This window comes from Cherax quadricarinatus, chromosome 67 (genome assembly GCF_038502225.1).
Source record: "Cherax quadricarinatus isolate ZL_2023a chromosome 67, ASM3850222v1, whole genome shotgun sequence".
NCBI lineage: Eukaryota > Metazoa > Arthropoda > Malacostraca > Decapoda > Parastacidae > Cherax > Cherax quadricarinatus.
Genome location: NC_091358.1, coordinates 24206817 through 24227477, shown reverse-complemented (window position 1 = coordinate 24227477; position 20661 = coordinate 24206817). Strand labels below are relative to the sequence as shown.

Sequence of the window (20661 nt, the reverse complement as noted above, 5' to 3'; positions counted from 1 at the left end):
AGTGCAAAATAAACTGTGTAGACATTGCTGGCACTAAAACATTTCTTCTGTTAACCCCTTCAGGGTCCGAGGCCGAAATCTGAAGTAGTGTTCCAGTGTACAAGAAATTTTGAAAAAAAAAAAAAAAAATTTTTTTCCTACAGAATTAAAGAGTATGTTTTTGTGAAGGTAATAAGATAAAATTTTTTTTTTTTCTGGTCAGTACTTACCGAGATACAGCGGCGGGAAGTTGACCCAAAATGACCGGGTGGCGGCAACATCAGTGACTTCTGAAAAATCCCATTTTTTTATTTTATGTTTTTTATACTTTTTTCTTTTCTTTTCTAATTTTTTTTTCTTTTTCTAATAACATTTGTGGCCTGTGAGACCAGTATAATGTATATTGTATAAGTGTACACTCATTGTATTCTACACAATAACTGCACTAATTTATCATTATATTGCTTACAAAACTTGTTTACAAGTTTATTGTAAACAAAATGATGAAAATATTAGTGCAGTTATTTTGCTGAATACAATGGTACCATATAGTACCATATGGTACAATGGTACCATAGGGTGCAATGGTACCATATGGTACAATGGCATCATGTGATACAATGGTACCATATGATACAATATGGCAAAATGTCACATGATACAATGGTACCATATGATACAATGGTACCATATGGTAGAATGGCACCATTTGGTACAATGGTACCATATGATACAATGGTACCTTATGGTACCATATGATACATTGTACCATATGGTACTGTTGTATTCAACACAATAAACACACTAATATTTTCATTATTATTTTGTTTACAATAGTTGTTTACAACAAAAATATGCAAAAATGTTGTATATTAGTAATGTTCTATTATATATTTACAAGTGTACAGGAACTCGACATGTTCCTCGAGGTGGAGCTTTGTCTCGGAAACTGCGGAGTCAGTAGCTAGCTTGTGTCACCACTCACTCAGTCTTGGCTGGTGTCTCATGCCACCAACGCCTATTGACCATATGGTACACGGTATATGTTACAGAGTACCATATGGTACAGGGTACCATAAGGTACAGGGTACCATAAGGTACAGGGTACCATATGGTACAGGGTACCATATGATATAGGGTACCATATGGTATAGGGTACCATATGGTATAGGGTACCATACAGCACAGGACACCATATGGTACAGATACAGGGATAACTATGGAAATAAGTCACCCTGGCTTTTTTGGGTTATCCTAGGATTTTATACATATGCTGCTATGTATGATAATCTATGTAATTGTATTTCTGTACACCCGAATAAACTTACTCAAGTGCATGTGGCATCATAAGTAAGTTTATTTAGGTATACACAAATAAAGTTACATAGAATATCATACTTAGCAGCATATGTTTGGAGAACCTAGGATAACCCAAAAAAGTCAGACAGATTTATTTCCATTAGGGTCCCTGTACCCTGTACCATATGGTACAATGTACTATATGGTACAGTGTACTATATGGTACATTGTACCATACACCATTGTACCATATAGCATTGTACCATATAGCATTGTACCATATACCATTGTATGACATGGCACCATTGTACCATATGGTACCATTGTACCATATGGCACAATGGTACCATATGGTTCAAAACCATAGAATTCATCTTCAGCTCCACTTCCATCAGTCTTAGAACTGTAAGTTGTGAAGAGGAGAGTCAGAATTCGCCCCGAGAGTGAGTGGGGAGTGAGAGCTTCCTTGCCGCCAGGCACTATGAACAAAGCTACTTTGCCGGCGTTCCCACAATGCCATGTGGGCATCCAGATTTTTTCTATGGTGTGCACACTGACCACCCAGACCCATTCTCTTAGATGTAGGCCTACCAGCCTTCTCGTGCTAAACTTGACGGCGCTAGAATTTTGGCATAGATCTACGGTTTGGACCCTGAACGTAAAGCCGTAGATCTACAGGACGGACCCTGAAAGGGTTAATTACCCTTTGACGGTGTCGGTCGTATATATATGTCTTACGAGCCAATGTGCTTGACGTATATATACTCAAAAATTCTAGCGGCTTCAAATCAAGCAGGAGAAAGCTGGTAGGCCCACATGTGAGAGAATGGGTCTGTGTGGTCAGTGTGCACCATATAAAAAAAAATCCTGCAGCGAGCAGTGCATAATGAGAAAAAAAAATCTCTGACTCTGTTTCTGGATTAAAACGCTGACTTTGAGGTGTATTTTCGTATAGTTTTTATGGTTATATTCTTGTTTTCGTAGTCACATTTGATAGAATGGAAAACATGTTATAGAATTAGAGGTGATGTTGATTGGTTTTACTATGAAAAGGACCTTGAAATGGAGCTCAAAGTAGGGGAAATGTTCGATTTTTGCCAATGTTCAGAAGTAAACAAATGATGTCATTGCCCAATAAATGTCCAACTAGCCATTCTAATATGCAGTCATGAATGGGTTGACATTATTTATACTATTATTACAATATTGCAGTAGTCTGCATAACAGTAAATCTTCTATTTTTTGTTTGAATAAAAATTCAAAATAGAAAGCAAGAGTAATATCAGAGGGGCCTGGAGACATGACTGATGAACAAAGAAAATGTTATTTTAGAGCCAGGAATGTCTGCATTGTTCATTCTGGACCCTATTTTGAAATTGATATATTTTTTAATGTGCATGAAATTGGCCAAAATGTCAATTTTTGACCACTTTATTGGGTAGTTGAATTCGGTAAATGGGCAGTTTCTTGTACTTAGTTGATGGAACAAATGGAGTTCTAAAGAAATAGTTAGGAGTTTGGTCGACTGGAACAATGGAATTAGCTGAAAATAGGGCTCAAAGTGGGTGAAATTGCTGATTCGTAAATATAGCAAGAGGTTGCTAACTTCATGAGAGCGTAATTCCATAAATTTTCCATCAAATTTCAAACTTTTGGTGTCATTACCATCGGGAAAAGATTCTTTATCATTTCATAAGATTTTTTTTTTTTTTTTCAAAAATTTTGTGACTCCAGGAGACACCTCAGGATTTGGGGTTGCAGCAGTCAAAGGGTTAATCATGTCCTCCCCAACCTCAACTATATTACACTTGCCTTCCATTTTGAATTAATTTTCACAAAAAATTCAAAGATTTACTCTATTTCTCAGATAATAAAATATAATCAGAAAAAAAAAGGCACAATACCGTGACTGGAACGATACGTAAATAACCCGCACATAGAAGAGAGGAGCTTACGATTGGTCATGGTTTATGGCATCACAATAATTGAATCAGACCTTGCAATAACCCACAAAACAGACCAGGGGTGTAGGGGAGGCCTTACCTGTTCTCAGGAAAATCATCAAAAATAGAATATTTCTGCTACTTTGAGGCCGATACGAAGCTACCTCCAGCCCTGAAATCAATCTAATTCATCTACTTCAGTAGTATGTCTTCCATTCTATTGAATGGTACCAAAAAAAAAACAGCCAATTAAACCATAAAAATTATCCTAGAAAGCACCTTAAAGTTGCTGTTTTAAACCAAAACCAGAGTCAGAATTTAGTTTTTCCCATCATGCACTGTGTGAGGCAGGATTTTGTTATACTGCATATTCACCTCATAGCCAATATCTTATATCTAGGCCAAAATTTATCACTCTCAGCTTATCTGAGTAAGCTGAGCTCATGATGTAGAGAAAACTATGTGAGATTGTAGTAGTATGTATGTCTGTGTGGGTGTCTTATTGCTCAGTTGGTAGTGTTGTCAAAACTCATATTGAAGGACTGGAGATTGATCCCCAGCATGGGTGAAACATTGGGCTTGTTTGTTTATACCTGCAGCTGCTGCTGCCCCTGTTCACCTAGCAGTAAGTAGGTACGTGGGTGTTAATGGACTGTCATGGATGGCATCCTGGGGAAGAACATTAAAGGCCCACAATGGGAATAAGATAAACAGTCTTTGATAACATTCTGACTATTGTGTTTTTTGGGATTATTAATCCTTCAGGTTAATAACCCGAACAAAGTCTTCTTTGTTGAGGTTAGTAGAGTGATGAAGTGTTCTTGGTTGTTACATGCCTTGCATCAAACCTATTTATCCTTCATTCCTCAGATGTGTGACCCCTGTGAGTTTAGCACTCTCCTTAGAATAACAATAACAGTAATAATTACTTCTCATTCCTTAGTCATTCTATGACCCTTAGTGCTTTAGCTCTTCCTCTGGACTATAATAATTTGTATTAAAATTGTAAATAACGAATGTGAGGTCTTTATTTTTGTTGTGGTGGCCACGGCAGCAGAACGGTCAGAGAGGTGGGAGTCAAGAGCGTGACAACATGTACAGTCTGGTGGATGAGGATGCTGGCTTCCAGGAAGTACGTGTAGCACTGTGGCACGACTCTCCTGCTGTCTTTGGTAATGTTTTCCTGGGAGAAGTGAAGATACCCCTCAGTGATATGCTTCCCACCCATGAACACAATGCATGGTGAGCAATCCTATTTTGTTCTTACTACCTAATCTACCTCTTCCTCTTTCTTAACTCTGTGGCTGCTCCTCGACTTGCTGTGGGGTTACGTTTTGATGAACCCATCATAAGTCTAAAATATAAGTTGAATATAAATATATGGTAAATAAATAAATAACTACTGTAAATAAAAACAATGGAACCTCGGTTTTCGTATGCCCTAGTTGGAGACAATTCTTGGAGAAAATTCTCTATAAAATGTATTTTTTTGTTAATATTTTTGGGTGTCTGGAATGGAACCCATTAATCAATTCCAAACACCCAAAAATATTAATAAAATATACATTTTATAGGGAATTTTCTCCAAGAATTTCAAGAGTTCATCTCCAAAGTATTGCTTTTGCAACATCATAAAGTTGAAATATCGTAAGTCAAGAGGCACCCAAACTTATTTATTGTTAGCTCTAAATTGCCAAGCATATCCCTTTTTTGTTGTTGTTGTTGTTGTTGTTGTTGTTGTATCCCTGACAGAGTGCTCCTCCCAATCTTCTCTATCCCCTTGTTGTTGTATCCCTGAGAGAGTGCTCCTCCCTATCTTCTCTATCCCCTTGTTGTTGTATCCCTGACAGAGTGCTCATCCCTATCTTCTCTATCTATGATTTATCCTCTTGTTGTTGCATCCCTGACAGTGCTCATCCCTATCTACACTATCTATGGTTTATGATGATTCTTTTGTTCTTGCAGGTACTTCCTTCAGCCCAGAGAGTCAGCAGGGAAGCATCAGCGTGCAGACTTGGGAACTCTACGGCTTAATATATACTATACCTCCGATCACGTGTTTTCTAGTCAGTCATATGACTCTCTGCGCAACCTCATCCTCCAGAGTACTGGGGTGGAGGTAAGTATCATCCTTCAGACTAATGAGGTGGTGGTAAGTGTCATCCTTCAGACTACTGGGGTGGTGGTAAGTGTCATCCTTCAGACTACTGGGGTGGTGGTAAGTGTCATCCTTCAGACTACTGGGGTGGTGGTAAGTGTCATCCTTCAGACTACTGGGGTGGTGGTAAGTGTCAACCTTCAGACTACTGGGGTGGTGGTAAGTGTCAACCTTCAGACTACTGGGGTGGTGGTAAGTGTCATCCTTCAGACTACTGGGGTGGTGGTAAGTGTCATCCTTCAGACTACTGAGGTGGTGGTAAGTGTCAACCTTCAGACTACTGAGGTGGTGGTAAGTGTCATCCTTCAGACTACTGGGGTGGTGGTAAGTGTCATCCTTCAGACTACTGAGGTGGTGGTAAGTGTCAACCTTCAGACTACTGAGGTGGTGGTAAGTGTCAACCTTCAGACTACTGGGGTGGTGGTAAGTGTCAACCTTCAGACTACTGGGGTGGTGGTAAGTGTCATCCTTCAGACTACTGGGGTGGTGGTAAGTGTCAACCTTCAGACTACTGAGGTGGTGGTAAGTGTCATCATTTAGAGTACTGGGGTGGAGGTGAGTGTCATCCTTTAGAGTACTGAGGTGGTGGTAAGTGTCATGCTTCACTGTACTGGAGTGGTGGTAAGTGTCATGCTTCACTGTACTGGGGTGGTGGTAAGTGTCATGCTTCACTGTACTGAGGTGGTGGTAAGTGTCATGCTTCACTGTACTGGAGTGGTGGTAAGTGTCATGCTTCACTGTACTGGGGTGGTGGTAAGTGTCATGCTTCACTGTACTGGGGTGGTGGTAAGTGTCATATTTCAGAGGTATTTTGCAATAAAGTGTTGTGTCATGAACTGTTGTTGTGTCATAAAGTGTTGTTGTGTCATAAAGTAAGGTGATAAATGGTTCAGAGAACCCACATAAAGTAAGGTGATAAATGGTTCAGAGAACCCACATAAAGTAAGGTGATAAATGATTCAGAGAACCCACATAAAGTAAGGTGATAAATGGTTCAGAGAACCCACATAAAGTAAGGTGATAAATGGTTCAGAGAACCCACATAAAGTAAGGTGATAAATGGTTCAGAGAACCCACATAAAGTAAGGTGATAAATGGTTCAGAGAACCCACATGTTGATAAATCAGACACATGTGCAACACTTTTGTATCTTTATTGTTTAAGCATTTTGCCACACGGTGGCTTCATCAGTCCAATACAAGGAAGAATGGTTGAAGGTCAGAAGGAGTTTGAGGTAATCAGTCCCTCAGAGTGGAGTCATTGTAATCAGTCCATCAATCTTTACAAGAACACAGCATATTCATGAAGAAGGGGCTTATATACTACAAATATAGACCCCTGTCTGTCTTCAAGAAGGTGCTGGACAGGCACCTAAAGTCAGTAACTGATCAGCCGGGCTGTGGTTCGTCCGTCGGTTTATGTGCAGCCAGCAGTAACAGCCTTGTTGATCAGACCCTGATCCACCACAAGGCCTGGTCTCAGACTAGGCCATGGGGGCATTGACCCCCAAAACCTTCTCCAGGTAAACAGGTGAGGTAAAGCAGTTGTAGGCAGTATCACCTTAGACGGATCCAATGTTGCACACGAGTCTAATTTATCAAACATGTACAATGTTTGTAACATTTATAAGGAAGGACTAAGAGAATGTTTACAACCATGCAGCCCATCACATCATCTGTGGCATGGTTGCTGGGAGAGGTGGTACCACAGAAGCAAGATGTAGTACAACCGCTCACCCGGGTCTTCCTCCATCATGGTCAAGTGGTCCCCTTTGTCTCAGCCTTTGCAAGACATGAAATATCTAAGATCACGTAAGTGTACTTTGTACATTACTTTGTTTGATAGATTGTAATGTAGTTGGTTGATAGACAGCAGTCATCCATGGTGGCACACTGAGTGTACTATACAGTGTGTGGAGATACACTGAGTGTACTGTACAGTCTGTGGAGGTATATTGAGTGTACTGTACAGTCTTTGGAGGTATACTGAGTGTACTGTACAGTCTGTGAAGGTACACTGATTGTACTGTACAGTGTGGGGGTACACTGAGTGTACTGTACAGCCTGTGGGGGTATACTGAGTGTACTGTACAGTCTGTGGAGGTATATTGAGTGTACTGTACAGCCTGTGGGGGTATACTGAGTGTACTGTACAGTCTGTGGAGGTACACTGAGTGTACTGTATAGTCTGTGGAGGTGTACAGTGTGCACTATACAGGCTGTGGAGTACACTCTGAGTGTACTATACAGTCTGTGGAGGTATACTGAGTGTACTGTAAAGTGGAGGTACACTGAGTGTGCTGTACAGTGTGTGTAGGTGTACAGTGTGCACTATACAGTTGTTCATCTTAACTGATGAACGCTGTTTGACCCCTTCAGGTTTAACACATGTTGATTATACTATGCATTATTATTGTGTTCGTTAGAGGTTTTATTGATGGGTAACTACAGAATAGTATACTGATGGACAGACTTTGCTCTCTGTTCATTCTCATTATTATTTCTCATCATTAGTGAGATATATTACAGATATGTGATCTTGAAAACTCTAAATGAAACCAAATCTGAAATCAGATTTATTTCTCAGGCATAACCGTGTGTGGGTCTCGGTTTTTAGTTTGCCGCAGCCTCGGGGAACTTGTGTTGTTGACACTAGAGCGGTGGTACAACTCTACCTCCTCCAACCCACCATCACTATAACTATTATATATGTCAAGAATAAAAAGTTACACTATCGTGACTGGAACAATACACAAATAACCTGCACATAGGACTAGTTAATGCTACAAGTCAGACCGAAACATTGTTATAAATTTTATTCTTCTCTGTGTGAGTTATTTGCGAGTTATATATACATACACTGGCTTTTTTAACTAGTAAACTGCACCTTTTTAATGAAGAACTTGTTTTTTTTATATCAACTTTTTCCCATTAAGGTAGCGTGATCCAAGGAAGAAGACACATTCACCATTTCTAATTCATTAGATGTCTTTTCAAAAGTGCAGACATTGGAGTTTGAGTAACCCTAATATGTTCAGCATCCCCACCCCTCCTTCAGAGTGCAGGCACTGTTCTTACCTTCTGAACACAGGTCTGACTGACATGTTCCTCAGTCATGCTTAACTGTTACGTAGCTCTGGCAGATTTATTCTTCTCATTATGCTCTTTCAGTCCTATGAACATTGATACATCCAGTACACACTGTGGCTGGGTTGATACATCCAGTACACACTGTGGCTGGGTTGATACATCCAGTACACACTGTGGCTGGGTTGATACATCCAGTACACACTGTGGCTGGGTTGATACATCCAGTACACACTGTGGCTGGGTTGATACATCCAGTACACACTGTGGCTGGGTTGATACATCCAGTACACTCTGTGGCTGGGTTGATACATCCAGTACACACTGTGGCTGGGTTGATACATCCAGTACACACTGTGGCTGGGTTGATACATCCAGTACACACTGTGGCTGGGTTGATACATCCAGTACACACTGTGGCTGGGTTGATACATCCAGTACACACTGTGGCTGGGTTGATACATCCAGTACACACTGTGGCTGGGTTGATACATCCAGTACACTCTGTGGCTGGGTTGATACATCCAGTACACACTGTGGCTGGGTTGATACATCCAGTACACACTGTGGCTGGGTTGATACATCCAGTACACTCTGTGGCTGGGTTGATACATCCATTGCACTCTGTGGATGGGTTGATACATCCAGGTACACACTGTGGCTGGGTTGATACATCCAGTACACACTGTGGCTGGGTTGATACATCCAGTACACACTGTGGCTGGGTTGATACATCCAGTACACTCTGTGGCTGGGTTGATACATCCAGTACACACTGTGGCTGGGTTGATACATCCAGTACACTCTGTGGCTGGGTTGATACATTCAGTACACTCTGTGGCTGGGTTGATACATCCAGTGCACTCTGTGGCTGGGTTGATACATCCAGTACACACTGTGGCTGGGTTGATACATCCAGTACACTCTGTGGCTGGGTTGATACATCCAGTACACTCTGTGGCTGGGTTGATACATCCAGTACACTCTGTGGCTGGGTTGATACATCCAGTACACTCTGTGGCTGGGTTGATACATCCAGTACACTCTGTGGCTGGGTTGATACATCCAGTACACTCTGTGGCTGGGTTGATCCATGCAGTACACACTGTGGCTGGGTTGATACATCCAGTACACACTGTGGCTGGGTTGATACATCCAGTACACACTGTGGCTGGGTTGATACATCCAGTACACACTGTGGCTGGGTTGATACATCCAGTACACTCTGTGGCTGGGTTGATACATCCAGTACACTGTGGCTGGGTTGATACATCCAGTACACTCTGTGGCTGGGTTGATACATCCAGTACACACTGTGGCTGGGTTGATACATCCAGTACACTCTGTGGCTGGGTTGATACATCCAGTACACACTGTGGGTGGGTTGATACATCCAGTACACACTGGCTGGGTTGATACATCCAGTACACACTGTGGCTGGGTTGATACATCCAGTACACACTGTGGCTGGGTTGATACATCCAGTACACACTGTGGCTGGGTTGATACATCCAGTACACACTGTGGCTGGGTTGATACATCCAGTAAACACTGTGGCTGGGTTGATACATCCAGTACACACTGTGGCTGGGTTGATACATCCAGTACACTCTGTGGCTGGGTTGATACATCCAGTACACACTGTGGCTGGGTTGATACATCCAGTACGCAGTGTGGCCGGGTTGATCCATCCAGTACACACTGTGGCTGGGTTGATACATCCAGTACACTCTGTGGCTAGGTTGATACATCCAGTACACACTGTGGCTGGGTTGATACATCCAGTACACTCTGTGGCTGGGTTGATACATCCAGTACACACTGTGGCTGGGTTGATCCATCCAGTACACACTGTGGCTGGGTTGATACATCCAGTACACACTGTGGCTGGGTTGATACATCCAGTACACACTGTGGCTGGGTTGATCCATCCAGTACACTCTGTGGCTGGGTTGATACATCCAGTACACTCTGTGGCTGGGTTGATCCATCCAGTACACACTGTGGCTGGGTTGATACATCCAGTACACATTGTGGCTGGGTTGATCCATCCAGTACACTCTGTGGCTGGGTTGATACATCCAGTACACATTGTGGCTGGGTTGATCCATCCAGTACACTCTGTGGCTGGGTTGATCCTTCCAGTACACTCTGTGGCTGGGTTGATACATCCAGTACACACTGTGGCTGGGTTGATACATCCAGTACACTCTGTGGCTGGGTTGATCGATCCAGTACACTCTGTGGCTGGGTTGATACATCCAGTACACTCTGTGGCTGGGTTGATACATCCAGTACACTCTGTGGCTGGGTTGATACATCCAGTACACTCTGTGGCTGGGTTGATACATCCAGTACACACTGTGGCTGGGTTGATCCATCCAGTACACACTGTGGCTGGGTTCATACATCCAGTACACATTGTGACTGGGTTGATCCATCCAGTACACTCTGTGGCTGGGTTGATACATCCAGTACACATTGTGGCTGGGTTGATCCATCCAGTACACTCTGTGGCTGGGTTGATACATCCAGTACACTCTGTGGCTGGTTTGATACATCCTGTACACATTGTGGCTGGGTTGATACAAACAATACACATTGTGGCTGGGTTGATACATCCAGTACACATTGTGGCTGGGTTGATCCATCCAGTACACTCTGTGGCTGGGTTGATACATCCAGTACACTCTGTGGCTGGGTTGATACATCCAGTACACTCTGTGGCTGGGTTGATACATCCAGTACACACTGTGGCTGGGTTGATACATCCAGTACACACTCTGGCTGGGTTGATACATCCAGTACACACTGTGGCTGGGTTGATACATCCAGTACACTGTGGCTGTGATACATCCAGCTGGGCTTGATACATCCAGTACACACTGTGGCTGGGTTGATACATCCAGTACACACTGTGGCTGGGTTGATACATCCAGTACACTCTGTGGCTGGGTTGATACATCCAGTACACACTGTGGCTGGGTTGATACATCCAGTACACACTGTGGCTGGGTTGATACATCCAGTACACACTGTGGCTGGGTTGATACATCCAGTACACACTGTGGCTGGGTTGATACATCCAGTACACACTGTGGCTGGGTTGATACATCCAGTACACTCTGTGGCTGGGTTGATACATCCAGTACACACTGTGGCTGGGTTGATACATCCAGTACACACTGTGGCTGGGTTGATACATCCAGTACACTCTGTGGCTGGGTTGATACATCCAGTACACACTGTGGCTGGGTTGATACATCCAGTACACACCGTGTGGGTTGATACTGGGTTGATACATCCAGTACACACTGGCTGGCTGGGTTGATACATCCAGTACACACTGTGGCTGGGTTGATACATCCAGTACACACTGTGGCTGGGTTGATACATCCAGTACACACTGTGGCTGGGTTGATACATCCAGTACACACTGTGGCTGGGTTGATACATCCAGTACACACTGTGGCTGGGTTGATACATCCAGTACACACTGTGGCTGGGTTGATACATCCAGTACACACTGTGGCTGGGTTGATACATCCAGTACACACTGTGGCTGGGTTGATACATCCAGTACACACTGTGGCTGGGTTGATACATCCAGTACACACTGTGGCTGGGTTGATACATCCAGTACACACTGTGGCTGGGTTGATACATCCAGTACACACTGTGGCTGGGTTGATACATCCAGTACACACTGTGGCTGGGTTGATACATCCAGTACACACTGTGGCTGGGTTGATACATCCAGTACACACTGTGGCTGGGTTGATACATCCAGTACACACTGTGGCTGGGTTGATACATCCAGTACACTCTGTGGCTGGGTTGATACATCCAGTACACACTGTGGCTGGGTTGATACATCCAGTACGCAGTGTGGCCGGGTTGATCCATCCAGTACACACTGTGGCTGGGTTGATACATCCAGTACACTCTGTGGCTGGGTTGATACATCCAGTACACACTGTGGCTGGGTTGATACATCCAGTACACTCTGTGGCTGGGTTGATACATCCAGTACACACTGTGGCTGGGTTGATCCATCCAGTACACACTGTGGCTGGGTTGATACATCCAGTACACACTGTGGCTGGGTTGATACATCCAGTACACACTGTGGCTGGGTTGATCCATCCAGTACACTCTGTGGCTGGGTTGATACATCCAGTACACTCTGTGGCTGGGTTGATCCATCCAGTACACACTGTGGCTGGGTTGATACATCCAGTACACATTGTGGCTGGGTTGATCCATCCAGTACACTCTGTGGCTGGGTTGATACATCCAGTACACATTGTGGCTGGGTTGATCCATCCAGTACACTCTGTGGCTGGGTTGATCCTTCCAGTACACTCTGTGGCTGGGTTGATACATCCAGTACACACTGTGGCTGGGTTGATACATCCAGTACACTCTGTGGCTGGGTTGATCCATCCAGTACACTCTGTGGCTGGGTTGATACATCCAGTACACTCTGTGGCTGGGTTGATACATCCAGTACACTCTGTGGCTGGGTTGATACATCCAGTACACTCTGTGGCTGGGTTGATACATCCAGTACACACTGTGGCTGGGTTGATCCATCCAGTACACACTGTGGCTGGGTTCATACATCCAGTACACATTGTGACTGGGTTGATCCATCCAGTACACTCTGTGGCTGGGTTGATACATCCAGTACACATTGTGGCTGGGTTGATCCATCCAGTACACTCTGTGGCTGGGTTGATACATCCAGTACACTCTGTGGCTGGTTTGATACATCCTGTACACATTGTGGCTGGGTTGATACAAACAATACACATTGTGGCTGGGTTGATACATCCAGTACACATTGTGGCTGGGTTGATCCATCCAGTACACTCTGTGGCTGGGTTGATACATCCAGTACACTCTGTGGCTGGGTTGATACATCCAGTACACTCTGTGGCTGGGTTGATACATCCAGTACACACTGTGGCTGGGTTGATAAATCCAGTACACACTCTGGCTGGGTTGATACATCCAGTACACACTGTGGCTGGGTTGATACATCCAGTCACACTGTGGCTGGGTTGATACATCCAGTACACACTGTGGCTGGGTTGATACATTCAGTACACACTGTGGCTGGGTTGATACATCCAGTACACACTGTGGCTGGGTTGATACATCCAGTACACTCTGTGGCTGGGTTGATACATCCAGTACACACTGTGGCTGGGTTGATACATCCAGTACACACTGTGGCTGGGTTGATACATCCAGTACACACTGTGGCTGGGTTGATACATCCAGTACACACTGTGGCTGGGTTGATACATCCAGTACACACTGTGGCTGGGTTGATACATCCAGTACACTCTGTGGCTGGGTTGATACATCCAGTACACACTGTGGCTGCGTTGATACATCCAGTACACACTGTGGCTGGGTTGATACATCCAGTACACTCTGTGGCTGGGTTGATACATCCAGTACACACTGTGGCTGGGTTGATACATCCAGTACACACCGTGGCTGGGTTGATACATCCAGTACACTCTGTGGCTGGGTTGATACATCCAGTACACACTCTGGCTGGGTTGATACATCCAGTACACTCTGTGGCTGGGTTGATACATCCAGTACACACTGTGGCTGGGTTGATACATCCAGTACACACTGTGGCTGGGTTGATACATCCAGTACACTCTGTGGCTGGGTTGATACATCCAGTACACACTGTGGCTGGGTTGAATCATCCAGTACACACTGTGGCTGGGTTGATCCATACAGTACACACTGTGGCTGGGTTGATCCATCCAGTACACACTGTGGCTGGGTTGATACATCCAGTACACTCTGTGGCTGGGTTGATACATCCAGTACACACTGTAGCTGGGTTGATCCATCCAGTACACACTGTGGCTGGGTTGATACATCCAGTACACACTGTGGCTGGGTTGATACATCCAGTTCACGCTGTGGCTGGGTTGATACATCCAGTACACACTGTGGCTGGGTTGATACATCCAGTATACACTGTGGCTGGGTTGATACATCCAGTACACACTGTGGCTGGGTTGATACATCCAGTACACTCTGTGGCTGGGTTGATACATCCAGTACACACTGTGGCTGGGTTGATACATCCAGTACACACTGTGGCTGGGTTGATACATCCAGTACACACTGTGGCTGGGTTGATACATCCAGTACACACTGTGGCTGGGTTGATCCATCCAGTACACACTGTGGCTGGGTTGATCCATCCAGTACACACTGTGGCTGGGTTGATCCATCCAGTAGATACTGTGGCTGGGTTGATACATCCAGTACACACTGTGGCTGGGTTGATACATCCAGTACACACTGTGGCTGGGTTGATACATCCATTACACACTGTGGCTGGGTTGATACATCCAGTACACACTGTGGCTGGGTTGATACATCCAGTACACACTGTGGCTGGGTTGATACATCCAGTACACACTGTGGCTGGGTTGATACATCCAGTACACACTGTGGCTGGGTTGATACATCCAGTACACACTGTGGCTGGGTTGATACATCCAGTACACACTGTGGCTGGGTTGATACATCCAGTACACACTGTGGCTGGGTTGATACATCCAGTACACACTGTGGCTGGGTTGATGCATCCAGTACACACTGTGGCTGGGTTGATGCATCCAGTACACTCTGTGGCTGGGTTGATACATCCAGTACACTCTGTGGCTGGGTTGATTCATCCAGTACACACTGTGGCTGGGTTGATTCATCCAGTACACACTGTGGCTGGGTTGATTCATCCAGTACACACTGTGGCTGGGTTGATACATCCAGTACACACTGTGGCTGGGTTGATACATCCAGTACACACACTGGCTGGGTTGATACATCCAGTACACACTGTGGCTGGGTTGATACATCCAGTACACACTGTGGCTGGGTTGATACATCCAGTACACACTGTGGCTGGGTTGATACATCCAGTACACACTGTGGCTGGGTTGATACATCCAGTACACACTGTGGCTGGGTTGATACATCCAGTACACTCTGTGGCCGGGTTGATACATCCAGTACACACTCTGGCTGGGTTGATACATCCAGTACACACTGTGGCTGGGTTGATACATCCAGTACACACTGTGGCTGGGTTGATACATCCATTACACACACTGGCTGGGTTGATACATCCAGTACACTCTGTGGCTGGGTTGATACATCCAGTACACTCTGTGGCTGGGTTGATACATCCAGTACACACTGTGGCTGGGTTGATACATCCAGTACACACTGTGGCTGGGTTGATACATCCAGTACACACTGTGGCTGGGTTGATACATCCAGTACACACTGTGCCTGGGTTGATACATCCAGTACACACTGTGGCTGGGTTGATACATCCAGTACACACTGTGGCTGGGTTGATACATCCAGTACACTCTGTGGCTGGGTTGATACATCCAGTACACTCTGTGGCTGGGTTGATACATCCAGTACACACTGTGGCTGGGTTGATACATCCAGTACACACTGTGGCTGGGTTGATACATCCAGTACACACTGTGGCTGGGTTGATACATCCAGTACACTCTGTTGCTGGGTTGATACATCCAGTACACACTGTGGCTGGGTTGATACATTCAGTACACACTCTGGCTGGGTTGATACATCCAGTACACACTGTGGCTGGGTTGATACATCCAGTACACTCTGTGGCTGGGTTGATACATCCAGTACACACTCTGGCTGGGTTGATACATCCAGTACACACTGTGGCTGGGTTGATACATCCAGTACACTCTGTGGCTGGGTTGATACATCCAGTACACACTCTGGCTGGGTTGATACATCCAGTACACACTGTGGCTGGGTTGATACATCCAGTACACACTGTGGCTGGGTTGATCCATCCAGTACACACTCTGGCTTGGTTGATACATCCAGTACACACTGTGGCTGGGTTGATACATCCAGTACACACTCTGGCTGGGTTGATACATCCAGTACACACTGTGGCTGGGTTGATACATCCAGTACACACTGTGGCTGGGTTGATACATCCAGTACACACTCTGGCTGGGTTGATACATCCAGTACACACTGGCTGGGTTGATACATCCAGTACACACTGTGGCTGGGTTGATACATCCAGTACACACTCTGGCTGGGTTGTTACATCCAGTACACACTGTGGCTGGGTTGATACATCCAGTACACACTCTGGCTGGGTTGATACATCCAGTACACACTGTGGCTGGGTTGATACATCCAGTACACACTGTGGCTGGGTTGATACATCCAGTACACACTGTGGCTGGGTTGATACATCCAGTACACACTGTGGCTGGGTTGATACATCCAGTACACAGTGTGGCTGGGTTGATACATCCAGTACACACTGTGGCTGAGTTGATACATCCAGTACACACTGTGGCTGGGTTGATACATCCAGTACACACTGTGGCTGGGTTGATACATCCAGTACACACTGTGGCTGGGTTACGCACTTTGTGACTTACAGCTGCAACAAAACACTTCTGCTCATAGTAATCATTATATTTTTTTTATTAACACAATGGCAATTTTCCATCAAGGCAGGATGACCCAAAAAAGAAGAAAAAATTTCATCATCATTCACTCCATCACTGTCTTGTCAGAGATGCACCTGCTACACTAAAGATAAAAACCTGTAATCTCAACACCCCTCCTTCAGAGCACAGGCACTGTTCTTCCCACCTCCAAGACTCAAGTCCAGCTTGCCGTTTCCCTGAATCCCTTCAGAAATGTTACCCTGCTCATACTCTAACAGCATGTCAAATCATAAAAAACATTCATCTCCACTCGCTCCTATTTAACATGCTCACGCATGTGTGCTAGTAGTCCAAGCCCCTCACGCACAAAACTTCCTTTATTCCCTTCAACCAGCCTTTCATAGGCTGATCCCTACCCCGCCTTCCTTCCACTACAGGTTTATACACTCTCCAAGTCATTCTGTTTTGTTCCATCCTCTCAAAATGTCTGAACCACCTCAACAATCCCTCCTCAGCCCTGTGGATAATACTTTTAGCAACCTGCACCTTCTCCTAATCTCCATGCTACAGATTCTCTACATATAAGAGCATTGGTATAACTATATACTCATACATTCCCATCTTTGTTTCCATGGATAACATTCTTTGTTAGGTATAAGGACACAAGTGCAACTAATGTGACATTTTTATTGTGGCAACGTTTTGCTCTCCAGGAGCTTTGTCAAGCCGTTACAAACAGTACATGGACACAGAGGGTATGTATAGGCTCAGAGTGAGGTGCAATACTAGTGGCTTCAGGGACGCCCAATTAGTGATGAAAGAAACTAATTTCTGCAGACACAAGTGCCTTGAATCATCACTAATCGCTGCTTCTAATACAATTTAATAAAACAAAGGCAGCTTCACCATCTCTGAAGTTTTAACAAGAATTCTCCTGAAAACAGTAAACCCTGCCATCACATAGTCTCTCCTGTTAATACTACACAAGCACATTACAGAGAATGAATATTGAAACAGGCCTTCTCTATCCAGCCTCCTATAGAAATATTTGTCTAACCTATTTTTATGTTACCCAAGTAATAGCTTATATATCCTTTTACTCATGTGCAAGTTAATTGTTTTACCATATTGTATTATTACTACCACCACTAGTATTGCACCTCACTCTGAGCCTAAATATACCCTCTGTGTCCATGTACTGTTTGTAACAGCTTGACAAAGCTCCTGGAGAGCGAAATGTTGCCACAATAAAAATGTCACATTAGTTGCACTTGTGTCCTTTTACTTTACATACTGTCAGTAATTCTACCAACATTATTACAACATTCTTTGTCTTCACAGACTTCTCAATGCACCACTCGTCTTTTTCCCTCGTCTTTCATAGACCCCATCTGATGACAAGTCCACTCTCAGTTATCTGAATACATTAATAACAAAAAAAGGCACAATACCGTGACTGGAACAATACACAAATAACCCACACATAGAAGAGAGGAGCTTATGATAGTGTTTCGGTCCGACTTGGACCATTTACGAAGTCACACTGTGACTTTGTAACTGGTCCAAGTTGTACTGAAACGTCGTCGTAAGCTCCTCTCTTCTATGTGTGGGTCATTTGTGTATCTGAATACATTCACTTCCTCCATACTCCCTCATTCCAATCTGATTTCCAGTGTTTCAATACCAAATTTTTTTTTTTATCCTCATCACCTTACTCTTTCCTATGTTCACTTTGAATTTCTTTTTTTTACATACCCTCTGAAACTGTCACCAGTCACTGCAACTTCTCTTCAGAATCTCCCAAAAGCACAGTGTCATAAGCAAAAAGCAACTGTGACAACATCCACTTTGTGTTATTCTTTATCATTTAGTCCCACACCTAAAGCTTTCCAACACCCGAGCATTCACTTCTCTTACAACCCCATCCATAAATATATTGAACAACCATGGAAATGGGAAATGGGAAGTACAATGCCTGCACTCTAAAGGGATATTGGCAGTTTGGAGGGATATATTGTGTATTTTTATACGTATATACGTACTTCTAAACTATTGTATTCTGGGCACCTCTGCAAAAACAGTGATTATGTGTGAGTGAGGTGAAAGTGTTGGATGATGATGAAAGTATTTTCTTTTAGGGGATTTTCTTTCTTTATGAGTCACCCTGCCTCGGTGGGAGACAGCCGACTTGTTGAAAAAAAAAAAACCATGGTGACAACACACATCCCTGTCTAAGGCCTGCTTTTACTGGGAAATAATCTCCCTCTCTCCTATATAGTCTAAGCTGAGCCTCACTATCCTTGTAAAAACTCTTCACTGCTTTCAGTAACCTACCTCCTATTCCATACATTTGCAACATCTGCTACAGTGTCTCGTTATCCACCCTATCACATGTCTTTTCCAATTCCATAAATGCAAGAAAAATCTCTTTACCCTTATCTGAATACTGTTCATCTATACGTTTTACTGTTAACATTTGGTTTACACATCCCCTACCCTTCCTAAAACCTCATTGTTCATCTGCAATCCTGCTATCCATCTTCCTCTTAATTCTCTCAATAATAACTCTACCCTACAGTTTACCATGTATACTCAACAGGCTTATTTCTATATAATTTTTGCACTCTCTTTTCTCCTCTTTGCCTTTATACAAAGGTACTCTGCACACCCTCTGCCAATCACTAGGTACCTTATCTTCCATACATTTGTTAAAATAAAACCACCAACCACTCCAAAACTATATCCCACCTGCTTTTAATATTTCTGTCTTATCCCATCAGTCTCAGCTGTTGTACCCCCTTTCAGTCTACCCACTGCCTCATGCACCTCCCTTACACTCACAACTGGCTCTTCCTCACTCCTACAAGATGCTATACTTCCTTGCCCAATGCACACAATCACAAATTCTGTTTTCATCAACATTTAACAGTTCCTCAAAATATTCCCTCCATCTTCCTGATACCTCTAACTCTCTGTCTAATAACTCTTCTCTCCTATTTTCAATTGTCATATCCATTCTCTCCCTAGGCTTTCTCAGCTTATTAATCTCACTCCCAAACTTTTTCTTATTTTCAACAAAATTCATTGATATCTCACCCACTCTATCACTCTCCTTTTACATTCCTTCACCACTATCTTAATCTCTCTCTCTTTCTTTAAATACTCCTCCCTCCTTGTATTATTTCTACTTTGTAAAAAAAAAACTTTTTTTTTTTCTCTTACTACTCTCTTTACCTCACTATTCCACCAATCACTTCTTCTCTCTCGCACCCATTTTCCTGTAATCATAATTTGTAATTATTGTAATGATAAACATCTATTTTTCAAGAAGATCCACTTGTCTTACAAAGATTTCTTACATGATATGCTGAGAATCTTATTTACTCTGAAGTAACTGTTATTATGATGACATTATATACATTACTATTGATGTATATGATGTACATGACTAATGGTTGATATAGAAGCAACAGATAACTTGTGTTATATAAAGTATAAGAGAGAGGAGATGTGAGGATATTGCAGTGAGAGTATCATCTGAACTGTCAGGTCAACACACTTCTGCTAAGACTCATTGACTGAATGATGATGCATGTGTGTTTTTTTGTGTGTGAGCGTATGTCGGTGGGAGATTGCCATGTGTTAATTAAGTGAGGAATAATGTATGTTGTTTGTGTTGC

General features: G+C 43.7%; 1 protein-coding gene across 4 annotated transcripts in view; it reads left to right on the top strand.

Moving 5' to 3' along the window:
* The window catches only part of RasGAP1 (Ras GTPase activating protein 1), a gene marked incomplete at its 3' end in the record, with an annotated part of 149662 nt that overhangs the window by 67794 nt on the left and 61207 nt on the right, over nt 1-20661 (top strand). For 3 of the 4 annotated variants that reach the window (XM_070099464.1, XM_070099463.1, XM_070099461.1), the window contains 3 exon segments: nt 4276-4463; nt 5187-5340; nt 7042-7190. In XM_070099464.1, coding sequence (XP_069955565.1) covers nt 4276-4463; nt 5187-5340; nt 7042-7190 — 491 coding nt within the window. 4 annotated transcript variants of the gene reach the window in all.